Below are 13,575 nucleotides of genomic sequence, written 5' to 3' on the forward strand. Positions count from 1 at the left end.
GAAATCTTTGTGTTGCTGAAAACCGGCGGAAAAACCTCTTACCTTTGATGCAGTGATGTAAAGAATTGATCCAGGACCCTGTGACATCACTGCTGGGTGTGAATATAGGTTCACCGGAACACACACCTGTCCACATGGTCAGAGGTGAACGGGCTGGAGAGTCAGAGATGGTGCTACACCACTTTTCATCCTGGTGTTAGATCATATATCAGAGGTTCCATTTTCATTAGCTTGTCCCCTTTCCGGGAGGATAACTCAGAAACTGAATCGATTTCCATAACATCTTGTTGACATGATGTGTCGTGACCCAGAGAAGAAACCATTATATTTTGGAGTGGATTCAGTTAAATGAGTGGCTCGCCCACAGAGGCCTGTGCAGAAAACTGCCACACATCCCAGTTAATCCAATTTAGTCTCATGGATGCAGTAGAACTCCAGTATAGTAATAGCAGCTCAACACTATAACCGCTACAGTCAAATTTAACCGAGAAACGAATGAATGAACTTTGTGAGGTCCTTTTTCCAAAAACATGATTCCAGACAAAACGTGTTACTATATGTTCTACTTTATTAATGGAGGCTGAAACAGGTCGTCAGACAGGCACAAAAATACTCTTATTTACATCTACACTTTGTTAAAAGGAAACAAAAAGCACAACCTTAAAACAGACACGTGAACATGGTTGAGAATAAAGCATTTTCCTGGCAAAATAAACTTTGGCAAACTCCAGAATCTTCAGTGTGCGTACCTGAAGTGACGCGCCTATGAAACGAGTATGCAGCTTATATCAGTGGACGTGGCGAATGTGTGTGGCCTCCGTGCTTCAATATAACTTAAGCTGAAGATGAGATTAAACCATTGATTGTGTAAATGTCAAAAACCCTAGTTAAATGTGAAAGACAGAACATCTACTGGGTTGAAGGTCCTGCTGGTGCTGACCTGCTCTAAGTTCTCAGCGCTACAGATCTACAAGTGCTAACTCTTCACACCGTTATGCAGATTCAACAGATGCTTGTAAGACGAGGAGCCAGAAAGGTAAAGAAAACACCTTTAGTACAAAAATAAACCGTGTGGTCAGTGGCTATCGGGGCTGGAGGGTCACTGAAGCCTTAGAGCAGCAAATCCGACAGAAGGCCGTCAGGCATCTGGAAACCATTGTTTGTTACTGGTCATCAAGGTGGACAGGAGGAGATCCCAGTGGGGGAGCTCAGTGTGGACAGAGGAGCGCAGCAGCAGCAGACCACACTCAGGTGGACTCCTCCTGAGCTTCTGGGGCACTGCAAAGAAAACAAACAGGTTTCAAATGTTGACAGTTTTAACGGAAGAGCATTTAAAGACACAGCAGGTAATATTTGATGGTTCTTCTTGTTAGTATGTCCTATTAAAAGACCACAACCAAGAATTAAACATACGTTTCCTGTGCAGTCAATCAAACCAACAAAAACAAATCTACAGTTGTTATTTAACAAATGTTTAAATTTTTCTGCAGAACATTGTAGATTTAGCGTCGGTGCTCAACAGAAGACACAAGTCTGTGAGCGAGTGAGAAAACTGCAGGATACAGTGCATCCAGAACGTTTTCACAGCGCTTCACTTTTAGTTATGTTACAGCCTTATTCCAAAATGAATTAAAACCTGTGTTGTCCACAAAATTCTACACACAATACCCCATAATGACAAAGTGAAAAAAGTTTGTATAAATCCTAGCGGTTCCGAACTTCTTCCATCTACGGATGATGGAGGCCCCAGTGTTCATTGGGACCTTCAATGCTGCAGACATTTTTCTGTACCCTTCCCCAGATCTGTGCCTTGATACATTCCTGCCTCGGAGTTCTAAAGACAATTCCTTGGACTTCATGGCTTAGCTTGTGAATTGAATCCATCTTGGAATAAGGCTGTAACATAACATAATGTAGAAAAAGTGAAGCGCGGTGAATACTCTCCGGACGCACTGTAGAATACTGAACGCAGAGTTTACAACTGAGAAACAAAACTACACTCAACTCAACAATGGAAATAAGTCACTTGTGTGTCGGTGTGCCAGTTAATTTCCATGGGAGCGATAGATCCAGTCCTCACAAACCACTTTACTTTATCATAATAGCGAAGGTTTAATTGCTAGTGGAAGCTAATATATCTCAGGATGTGAGGAACACGCCCTCGGGACCCGTTTATATCCGCTAGGAAACCCTCAATGAGAGATTGCATTGTACGACAGGAGGCACAGAGCCCGGAGTTAGTGTCCTGACTCTCTCTCTCTCTCTTTCTCTCTCAGAGTCCTGACTCACAGATTGTTGCTTCTGGGCTTTCTGTGAATTTGGTGGACGTGCTGAGAAATAGAGAGTGATTAAGCGGAACGCCTTCGAGCCAGCTGATGCAGACTTTCATTTTTACAGCTCTTCTTGTGAAACATATGCGACACATTTACATCAGGTGGTACTTGAAGGGGAGCCGGAATCAAAAAACATGTGTATTCACTTTTTATGGGCCTATTTTAAAACCTCACGGAGCAAAAGCGTGATTCTGAAACCTACAGCAAATGGCCGGTCTACGATGTTTAATGTATTAATCATTTTTACAGAGCAACCACTGAGTCCATCCTGACTTATGGTATCTCCAGCTGGTTTGTGAACAGTCAGGTGCAGAGCTCAACTTCTGTCTGGTTAAAAAAGATGAAAAAATTATGATCACGATCATTCCACTCCCTCCTCATGACATGTTTTGAGATGTGTATGTCTTTGACAAGCTCGCCTTTGAAATCTAGGACATTTCTTAACAGTGTAAATGTTCTCTCACTAATCTGATTAGTTATTTAAGGCAAATATCATGCCCTTATTACATGGATTTGTTGTATTTTATGTTTTTACCCGATGTCTAGTTTAATGGCACAAGGAGACAATCAAATTTTCAGACACGACTTATGGTAAATGTCCTGAAAATTGTCTCTCTCATATGAAGAACATCGTCACAGCAGGAAAATGTCGGGAACACTCCTCCAGCAGCAGCGACACCCCCTCCGAGTCAGTTGCATTACGGAATAGGCAACATGCCGAATCACTTTTACTTTTAGTACTTTAGATATATTCAAAACTGACTTTTACTCAAGTAGAAAAGTCAATATTATTCTTTTACTTGAATACATTTTTGTCTATTTGTTTGGACTTTTACTGAAATAAAATGTTTGAAAACTTCTTCCGCCAGTGATCGACACGCCCCACACACACTCTGTGGATTAACCAGACCTTTTCCTGCTGTTTTCTCACATTTGCCCAGTGGGACATTTAACCAGGAAGTTCCAGAAAATGTCCGGAGCAACTGAGTCGGACATTTCGTTTTCCCAACTTCAGTGCATGTCTGAAAGAAGCTCAAGTGACTCTAGATGAACCGAATGCTCTCATTGCTCATTTCTTACAATATTAAACAGAACACATTATAGTTACCTGCACCTCAGTGTTTGTTGAGACTACGTTCATAAACTGTGGTTTCTGTGTTTCTTGTTCGTCTACCTGTGATTTTCTCCCGCCGAGGCGTCTTCTAGCAGCTTCTCAGTTTCCTGCTTCTTCTCGTCGGGGCCCGTATCACCATTCATCATCTTGTCTTCAGGGCAGAGCACGGAGAAACACACAGGCTCAAGTCAGGCAAAAAACGTAACTGCATAACCTAAACCACCGCAGAAGCAAGAGCTCACACGGGCATGTGACGACACATGCCGAGCCCCATACCTTACAGAGATAAATAGGATTTTCCGTCCATTTGTCATGCCTTGCTCTAGAAAGAGACCTTTCACTGAGGCAGTCATTTGGCTGGAGGTTCAGCATGAGCAGCTGTAAACGGAGACTTTAGGCGAGGATGTGGCTGCTACGATTACTGTCCGTGTGTTTCTACTAAATGTGAATGTCAACCACAGATGACGTGGACCTGGAGAGAAGAGATGAAACGGACCAACAGCACATAACGGTCTCCTTTCTCCACTGAGGTCTCATGTGTCACAACGGATTTATCAACACCCGAGCATCACTTCCTGTGTGTATCGAGAGCATTTGAAACATACATACAACAGTTGTCATTATCAATGACAGGCATTAAGTCAACTCCTCTGGTAATAAATCCAGTTAGAGGAGTGAAGACAATCTCTTCACAGATATATATTACTGATCATATCTCCCTGGGTTTGTGGTAGAAGATAAGGTAGAAGGTAGAAGATAAATCGTTAACCCTAACCCATCTTCACTGAGGAGGTTCTGTTTGCACCTTCATTTGTTTGTTTGAAGGATTAAAACTGCTGAGCAGATTCTCACGAAACCTGGTGGAAGGACTTGTGATGAATCAGAGGAGAACTCATTACATTTAAGTGCTGACCTGGATCAGGGGGCAGATCCAGGAATTCCACACACACACACAATTTCACTGATTTCTCGGGAAAAAAATTAACAGATCCTGATGTCAAAAATAAGACACGTTGAGTTCTGATTCACGAGTTTGTTCAATTTGGTGCAGATACAAATACAAATCCGGATCTTGTGATTTTAAATGTGGTTTCATAAGCAGCTCTGGTGGAGACATTTTCTCTACTGGCCGACATTCTAGTTCAAACTGATTCTGAACAACAGTTATATTTTGTAGAAGCAAAAATGTATAAATGTTAATAGTGTACTTTAACTTTATTCTTAAAATTTCAATTTAAGTCTCAAATTAACAATTATCTCAGCTTTAGTTAATTGCGTCAGGCCCTAAAACTCTACCGTAGAATTCGAACATAGTGGCACCTTCATAGAATCCATTATAGCTATCTTGTAATATTAAATCGGACCAAATGAAGTTATCTATAATTATTGACTAGTGATGAACATCCCCGGTGGACGCCAGATACAGGCGGCAGCATGAAGGAGTGAATTTAAGGGGAGCAGTACCTGAGTGGTTTTCCTTGACTTGTTCAACTCTCTTCATTGCTCCTTTCTTGGCTTCTTCGTGCTGCCGTTGCTCAGCTATTGACTTGTTGAGGACCTGGCTGAGCACACAGTCGCCTTCTCCAACCAGGAACATGCTCTTAAACTTGTTATACAACATGGTGGCCTTGTCCATGATGTCCTGACTGGCCTTGAACCTGCGGATCTGGAACATGAAGAAAAACATGCATGGATAATAATCAAAGCCAAAAAGCTGTTGTACCATCTCAAAGTCAAAAGGCTTCAGCCACATAAGAGCAAACCTCACAAGGTCCAGTGTTTGTTTTGAATAAATATCCCAGTCATTTTGGTTTGTAGTGGTTCTACATTTCTTGAGGGGAATCATTGTACCTTTTTCAGAGTGGCAATGAGCTCACTGTGTTTCTGCAGGTGCTGGGTTGTGACCTGAAGGGCGCCGATCTCATCTAATGCGTCCAAGCACTTCTTCACATCCTGCAGAGGTGGACAGGAGCAGAGGGGAGACAACAGGGACGGGAGTCTGAGCCTTTGGGTTTTGTCATTTCGCTTCAGACCGGATAACATGGTTTTATAGACGCTGCGAGCGGCTGAAGGACGTATGGTGCACTTACAGGGTTGTCGATTTTGAGTGAAATCTTGATTTCGCTGTGCAGTCTCTGGAGTTTCAAGTCAGTCGACAGTTCTGAGGGAAAAGGGGAAAAACAACGTCGTCAAGGAAATGTTTCAGCTCTCATTTTTATTGTTCACAGAACTAAGCAATGACACGTGGATTCAACAAATTACAGAGAAAAGACCTTCACACTGAAAGTCTCTCAAATCAACACTCCAAAAACCATGTGAGAGAAATAAGAGTCATAACAGGGGTTGACTTTATCTTTTTAATTAGTGCAGGGCCTGTTCTAAACCTGCCTGTGTGGAACGTTCTGTTTTCTTGTCCTGTGTAAATGCTCCAGAGCTACTTAAGAGTTATTCCTCATCATTAGTGACTCCTCCTCCTACAGTCCTACAATATAATGTCACTTTATATTTGTTTGTGCGCTGGACCTTGTGCCAAACAGTGTATGGGTAGAAAACTTTGTGTTCCTCCTCCCTGGTTTATCTGCAGCGAAGATGATAGAGTCAATGTGTTTCATGTGGTTTATATAGAAGCTTGATTGATTTACTTAACTGCAAATTCACAACTCTTCAAAATCAAAGCACCGAAAATAAAGCATTGCAGCAACAAATCGAACATGCTTTTACTTTGAAGAGATAGAGGTGGTGATTCTAGAAATTATGCTGCTATTCAAGGAGTTCTGCATCTGTGACACCTGAGACTGTCTGAGTCATTAAGATGAAAACATAACCTCCTTGGTAGCTCCAATGACTTAATACCTTTTTTCTTTACTCCCGCCTTGTCTTCATTTTTCTTCCCATCCTCCTTGTTCGGCCTGTAAGACAAGTTTGTTTGAGTGCTTTGTCGTAAATAGTATAAACACATGTAGTTGACAATTCATATCTAATAACGTTTATATTTAGCTTTTCTCTTCATATAATTGTAAATATTAAGACTTTGGGGTATTTGGCTGCTAAACTAAAGGAGACGTCACTTGTCTTTCACTCATTCAGTCACTCACTCTCTTATTTCATCTGCTTTCCGCCGCCGGGCATCTTTGTCCGTCTCTGAGCTTTGCTGTTTCTTTCTGCCTTTATTTTTCTTAAATAATAAATAAATCACATCACATGAACAAAAGAACAGACACAGACTTCCTTTACATTTCAAACTGGATAGAAAAGAAAACAATGCTTGAGCTTCACTGCTGATGAATTCAAACTGTGATGACACCTGCCTCTTCATCGTCAGAGCCAGACGAGCCGTCATCCTTGGACTGCTTCTTCTTCTTGGCTTCCGGCTCTTTCAATTCTGCCTCCTTTCCTTTGCTGTCCTCCCTCTTCTTTCTCTTCTCCTCCTCACCGCTCTTGGACTTGTCCTCTGGTGCCCTCTTTCTCTTTCTCTCTGCCTCAGCAGTGTCCCTAAGTCAAGAGGGAAGGACATCACTCTTAGAGGCTTAAAAAGGCAAATGGAAAGCTGCTCCATGAAAAAAGTCCACATCCAGATCTACCAATGTGTTTATGAACAGAGGTTAAGAGCAAACCTAGTTGAAAGAAGAAATGTCATGCTTTTTGGTGTCTAAACATCTTGGAAATCTAAGTTGAATATATTTTTTGGTCTTTTACAAACTTGAAACCTGTGTAAATTTACATTTTTTTCCTTCCAGAAGCGAAACATGTTGGAACCTTGGTAAAGATGTAAGAATTTTGGGTGTTCAAAATATTCATGCGTTTACATTTCACTTCCTGAGCCCTGCTGGTCGTTCTGCTGCTGGAGCAGAAGCATCTTCTCACTTTTTGGCTTCCTGCCTCTTCGTTTTGGACCCTCTGCACCTGATCACACAAACACACCATGTAATTAGTTAATGCAAATATTATGAAAATCTGATGTTGCGCCAATGTCCTTTCATTTTACAGAGCAACATGTTTGTCACATGGCCTGTTTGTAAGATGGCAACATGTAAACTCTCCAAGTGAGGCTAAATCCTTCTGATCGCCCCCTTGTGGAGGGCTGCAGTATACATCATAAACCCTGCCTCCTGCATATTTCTCAGTGAGCTATGGAGCAAACTATAAAGTTAAATAACAAGTTTAATTAAAGGCTGTCTCACTGTTACTCTCATGCATTAAACAAACACAAGATCATTCATCTTCTTCATGGCACAAAGTCATTAACAGTTTTTATAAGTGCAGCATCAGAAGGGGCAGAGTCTACCTGAAGGACTAACAGGACTGACAGGAGCATCGTCCTTTTCAGGCTCCTGGTCGGGGTCAGTCTGGAAAAAAAAGAAACACCTTCATGTAAAATGTTTCCTACATATTCAAACATTTAATTAGAAAACAAATAAAAAGATTCTACCAACCTTTTTCTTTCTTCCTCTCTTGGGTTTAACAACATCTGTGGGTTCTTTCTGAGCAGCTCCCTAAAGTGGGACACCTTCGTCAGTTTTGTCTAAAAGCTCTTTTGACGCAAACAACAACTGCAACACTAACAACTAAATAAATAAATAACATTCAAAATATCAAGTTTGAATTGCATTTCTTTGTCATATGGGTTTGATGACACCATCTTTGAAAAATCATAGCCAATTTCATTTTTAAGATTTCCTTTATATATGATTTTGCTTACTCTATATTATAGAGTTTTAGCATCAGTCCCCAAAAATCCAGGTCTAGATCATTTAGTTATACTTTATTTCCAAAAGTCCCTGTCAACCTGAAGAAAACACATGGAGACAGTAAGTGATTTACAACTTACCTTAATCCAAACCACAGAGAAAACCATGCAAAAGTAAACTTCTGTCAACACAATGCAATCAGTAGAAAAGAGAAAAAGCAGGAAATGGAAAAACGCCAACACAAGTTGTCGAGGTGGTAAAACAGAGAGACAAACACACGTATCCTCTTAGTAACACAGAGATGATGTCCCACTGACATTAGCACGATTTCCAGTGGACTAGCATGATCTTACCTGGCGTTATATAATCATTTCACTGGAGACAACAGGGATTGATTTCTTACATCACTCTATCTGTTAAACATTCATCACCTCAGGCCCAGGCCACAATCTTTAATCCAAACACCACACCAAGCACCAGAAAGAGTGTGGCCACCAACAAAGAGTTTAACTCCAAAACAGAAACAAACCAATTCAAAGAAACCACCAAGTGTCACATGCTTTCCAACGGGTTTCCACAGCTTTAGAATATCCCAGCATGCAAAGTACGTACATCCTGGTCCTGAGGACCCTGCTCAGACATCAGAGACCCTTTCTCCTCCATCTCCATCTCCTCCTCCATCTCCTCATCCTCCTCCTCATTCTCATTCTCCTGCTCAGCCTCACTTCCTGGAACCTGAATGCACCCGAGACACAGCATAGGACGCAGTGTGGTGGGGTAAGCCAGTCTTGAAAGGGAGAGAAGTTAGCGGGGTCTCCTTCTCTCAATCTATCAGTATAAGGTGTCGTTTGTCTGCTGTGTAGTTCAGTAAGAAGCAGACACACATTAGAGAGAAAGATAGCAAAAGAAGAAAGAAGCTGACAACACAGGTACAAACCACTGGCAGCTCAGCGCAGTGAGGCGACTGGGTTCTGAGATATGAAGACATACACTTACTTTGGATTTGACCCCCTTGTCGTCAGCGTCCTCGTCTCCGTCGGGACCGCTGTCTGAGTCCTTCTCAGGAAAACAACCAGGAGGAACCGGCTTCAAACAAGAGGGAAATAAAGTGGATTAAAAACATGAGGCTGATGTCAGACCTCCAGTTAACTCCTGATAGTCTCCTGATATTCTCCATAGGGGCTGAATGTGGGAACGCAAATGTCAGAGTGAGAGGGGCCGGACTTTCTCCAGAGTTTCTCCTGTCAGTCCCCCGGGTATAAACTCCTGAGACTGTCCGGATGAGCCTGGAGATCCTCCAGAGGTTTCACAAGTGGGGGTGTTGACGTTTCAATCACACGATAGAAGCAAACATTTAAAAACAAAAAGGATACAAACATCTCAGGATGAAATGGTCGAGTAACACACGTAGAAGACGCCAAAAAGACGTAGCGGCGGAATTAATACCTGCTGCCTGGTTCGTGTGTGAAAGGCAAACTCTGGAGAAAGTCCAGACTCAATTCTGCAGACGTTCTCTGGAGCATGTTCAAATTATTTTACCCCAACTTCTCCCTCGCAGCTGAAAATAATCATCTAAAAGAAATCTGTTTGGTTTCCTTGAGATATTCAGGGGAAGGCACCCCGGGTCAGAAAGTGATGATAAAAGCAAAAATAAAAAAATCGACAAATCGTCTCAAAGGAAAGAAAGAAAAAAACCAAACAGGGGGCGTGAATCGACATCTGAGCTGCAGCAGAGATTCACACGGACTTCTGGCGGAGGAATATCAAAACTTATTTTGGTGGAAACAAAGAGGAAGCCGACAAACCTTGGGCGCGGTGAGCTCAACCTTTGGGTTGTTCTCGATCTCCCACAGTCCTTCGTTGAAGCCTTTCCTCTTGTTGGGCTTGGCGTACTTCTCCTTGTTGGGATGGTAGGGGAAGACGTCTTTCGGGCCGAGGAAGGCTCTGGTGGAGGGAAGATCATTTTGAGGGTGTTTGTCCATCTAATACTTCCTGAGGTATTTAAAATGTAGCGTGTTTACTGCGAGACGGCGGAGCGCCACAGACAAGGTAACTCTATTCAGACACTCATCAAACATTGATGGCGTTAAAGAAACACATTCAAAACGCCACAATAAAAGCTGAAGAGACAACAGAGGATAAAATACTCTTATTAACATTTAAACTGCACCATTTAAATTCATGTTTAGAATGTGGCTTCATTTATCACCATTGCTTATAGTCTAACAACTTCAAATTTACACTTGAAATTATCAAATTAAAATTGCCTATCAGCCTCCATAGAACTGCTCAGTGCTTATTTATTCCCATGAGGATTTATTTCCGTGAATTCTGGTGATTTATCTTTACTTCCACATGCAAATCCTGTGGTAGAAGCAGTTTATTGTGTGAACTATTTATATGGAAAACTCCTCCGCCACAGGAGAGGAGCTGTACTGACGTTTCATGGGTACCAAAGAAGAAGATGGGGAACTTGATGTTGGACGGCTTCACAGCTCCGTCTGGGACTTCATCAATCTGACAAGAAAGAAACAAGATATTCACTTACAGCCATAAACAACACACAGAAACATTACACGTTAACTGCATGAATGTGCAGTCGGGCTCTAACATCCACTTATTAGCAGTAAACATTTTGTATTTTTGCTTAAAATACGTCTTGGACGATTTAAAGCTGTATTGATTGATCAATGTTAAAGAAAAACAAATGGCAAATAACAAGTTTAGATGTGCTCTGATCTGATTGGACCCGTGGACGAGCTGCGGACTCACTCTCGCGGGCCAGTGAGGGTAACCCTTCATCTTGGCGAAGATCAGATCACCTGGTTTCCAATCCAGAGTCATGTCTGCAGCTGGAGGAGAAAAGACGAGAGAAGATGAGGAGAGGAAACGGGCAGTGCCCCTCCCGCTGACCCCCCCCACCCCCCACCATCACCACCACCATCATCATCATCATCATCATCATCATCACCTTCATCTGGTGACTTCATTTAACACAAGTGATGCTGCTGAGCAAACACACAGTGTCTCAGCCGGATCTCACTGAAACAAACACACACACACACACAGACACATAGACAGACAGACACACGTAGAGTTAACCATCGTGACCAAGAAGAGAGCACAGCCTCCACCCCCCCACACACACACGTGGCCAACAGCTGTGAGAAGCAACACAAACCTCAACAACAACTTGTGACGTGACACAGAACCGATAATAAATGTGAAGAATATTGAGCAGCACGTTTTTACCTGAAAACACACGATTCCTTTTCCGCACAGTCCGACGCACGTTTTCCGCTCCCGCTCAGGACGTCAGTGGACTGTACCATTACGCGGTTCAGGGAGGGGGAGTATCTACATTCATTTATATCGTTTCTTGTGTTTTATTGCGTTCAAACAGAATATCCTTATACAAATCTCACATGTAGTTACAGAAAAATGTGACGGCTATAACAATATCGATAATTATTTATTAATAATTTGTGAAAATAACCGGGTTGAGTATCTCGTCGCTACATAGATCGTCTATGTTGGCCATCGCCTCCAGAAAAAAAGTGGGCGTCAACTTCCACGCATGCGCACACTCACCCTACACTTATACACATGTAGCCACGCATGTAGCCGTTGCCATAGACAGTGATGGGGGCGGACCCCCACAGTCGATGCACAAATTACAAAAAATATGTATTTTTGTACATTTTGTATTTGTTACTATATTCTTTTATTCCCTGAAAATTGGATCAGAGTGGGAGGTCTGTAGCTGCTCCACACATCTATGTGACGCATGGTGCATCATCCTTAATTCTAACAGTGAAAGTACTGCTTCCAAATTTTAACGATACTCCACTGCAAGTAGAAAGTCCTGCTTTCGAAACCTCACTTTAGGAAAAATAAAATTAAAAGTAGAAAATACTAAAGTTTTCCTTTCTGATATTGTTTTGATTGATGTTGCTGCTGTATTAATGTGTTTAATTTAGAAATAACTGAGTAACTCTTGAAAGCAACAGTTCTGAACAATGTGAGGAAGTTATAGAATTCATGAATAAAGAACTTTTAAATGTCTTTTTTTCTGACAGTTAATAATTATATTGTTTGAGCTTTGTGTAGTAATTATATCGTCATATATGAAAATAGACAAATGCATGACAGTATAATGATAAATGGTTATGAAATCAACTCTTATGAAATCCAGCATCCTTGTAGGTTATGGATTGAGGTTTGTGTAGATACAAATGGAAAATAAAAAATAAAAACTGAAACTAAAATCCTGATCTCGGCTGACAAGTCAAGATGTATATTTATATTTATATTGTATTTATTTTTTTATATTCATATACAGTCGAAGTCGCTGCTGCTGCAAGGTAGGAACTTCAACCGCTAGAGGTCAGCAAAAACATGTTCTGCTTGAGTTCTTCTTTAAAAGGGCTGTTAGACCAAAATTTCACCTTCTCACATCCAGATAGATTTGGTTTAAAAGTACACACATTATTTACTATAAATATAGATGTAGAAGTTTAGATACTTGTGTAAAAAAGTACTGATTTGACCTCTTTTCCCAATGACAATCTGCCAATGAGGAAATGTGAACAATGTATTGAATGACATTTTCAGTCATTAGTTTATTCTCTATTCTGTAAAGTAACAGTATATCAAAATTTGATGTCAAGTCCAATTCATCAAGAAGTTACATAGATGTTTGTATGTAAAGTTCATAGCTTTTAAGACATATATATATATATATATATATTTAGCTATATATATATATATATATATATATATATATTTAAGATAACACATATTTTCTACGAGGCCTCGTAAATAAGTGAATCTTCTAAAGTCTTGTTCCTCCTCTGATTTCCTGACTCTGTTTCATTGTCATTCAGTGACCTCTAGTGGCAAAATCTGACTTTACACATGAAGTGAAGGCACATGTGTTTCTAAATCTGTGTCAGTTCTCATCATATCTGATCCACTAAACTCATTCAATCCAACCTTTTGTTGGTCACGCAAAATTATTATAAATTGTAGTTGGGCTACAACTACTGCACATTTAATTGTCGATTAAACTGTTATTGAGATTTATTAAGTCTTAAATGCCTGAAAGATTCCAAACTTTATTTTATAAATCATAAGGTGACATCCTCCATTGTCACACTTCACACGTCAAACCAACAACCCGACACCAGGAGATATTACGTTTACAATGCTACAAACACAGGGAAGTGTAAATCTTTAATAACATTGATATTTTTGACTGAAACATTAATTCAGTTATTAATCAATAATTGTATCTATCATTGTTAAAATAGTTCGGGAATATATTTATGTATATTGAAATTTAAACATTATTATTGTATTTATTTATTGTATTTATTAAAATGTATTAAACTCAAAATGTCCATATTCAGGTTCTGAAGTGATTCATAGAAACAACACT

General features: G+C 40.7%; 1 protein-coding gene across 3 annotated transcripts; it reads right to left on the bottom strand.

The window, feature by feature from the left end:
- Positions 1-546: 546 nt before the first annotated feature.
- psip1a (PC4 and SFRS1 interacting protein 1a) lies at positions 547-11,464 on the bottom strand. 3 transcript variants are annotated; one of them, XM_062388088.1, is made up of 18 exons: positions 11,388-11,459; positions 11,107-11,177; positions 10,908-10,987; positions 10,576-10,652; positions 9,941-10,079; positions 9,132-9,221; positions 8,748-8,870; positions 7,881-7,940; positions 7,733-7,793; positions 7,254-7,350; positions 6,756-6,939; positions 6,543-6,622; positions 6,301-6,356; positions 5,538-5,608; positions 5,299-5,400; positions 4,912-5,113; positions 3,508-3,598; positions 547-1,278 (listed from the first exon to the last, which is right to left on the bottom strand). In XM_062388088.1, exons 2-18 carry the CDS (start codon positions 11,123-11,125, stop codon positions 1,248-1,250), a joined length of 1,563 nt encoding a protein of 520 aa, XP_062244072.1. In that variant the 5' UTR covers positions 11,126-11,177; positions 11,388-11,459; the 3' UTR covers positions 547-1,247. The 3 variants fall into 3 exon arrangements, with proteins under 3 accessions (XP_062244072.1, XP_062244073.1, XP_062244074.1); XM_062388089.1 differs by lacking the exon at positions 11,107-11,177 and having other exon boundaries at positions 11,388-11,464; XM_062388090.1 differs by lacking the exon at positions 8,748-8,870.
- Between the last annotated feature and the right edge of the window lie 2,111 nt (positions 11,465-13,575).

Source organism: Platichthys flesus, chromosome 5 (genome assembly GCF_949316205.1).
Source record: "Platichthys flesus chromosome 5, fPlaFle2.1, whole genome shotgun sequence".
Taxonomy (NCBI): Eukaryota; Metazoa; Chordata; class Actinopteri; order Pleuronectiformes; family Pleuronectidae; genus Platichthys; species Platichthys flesus.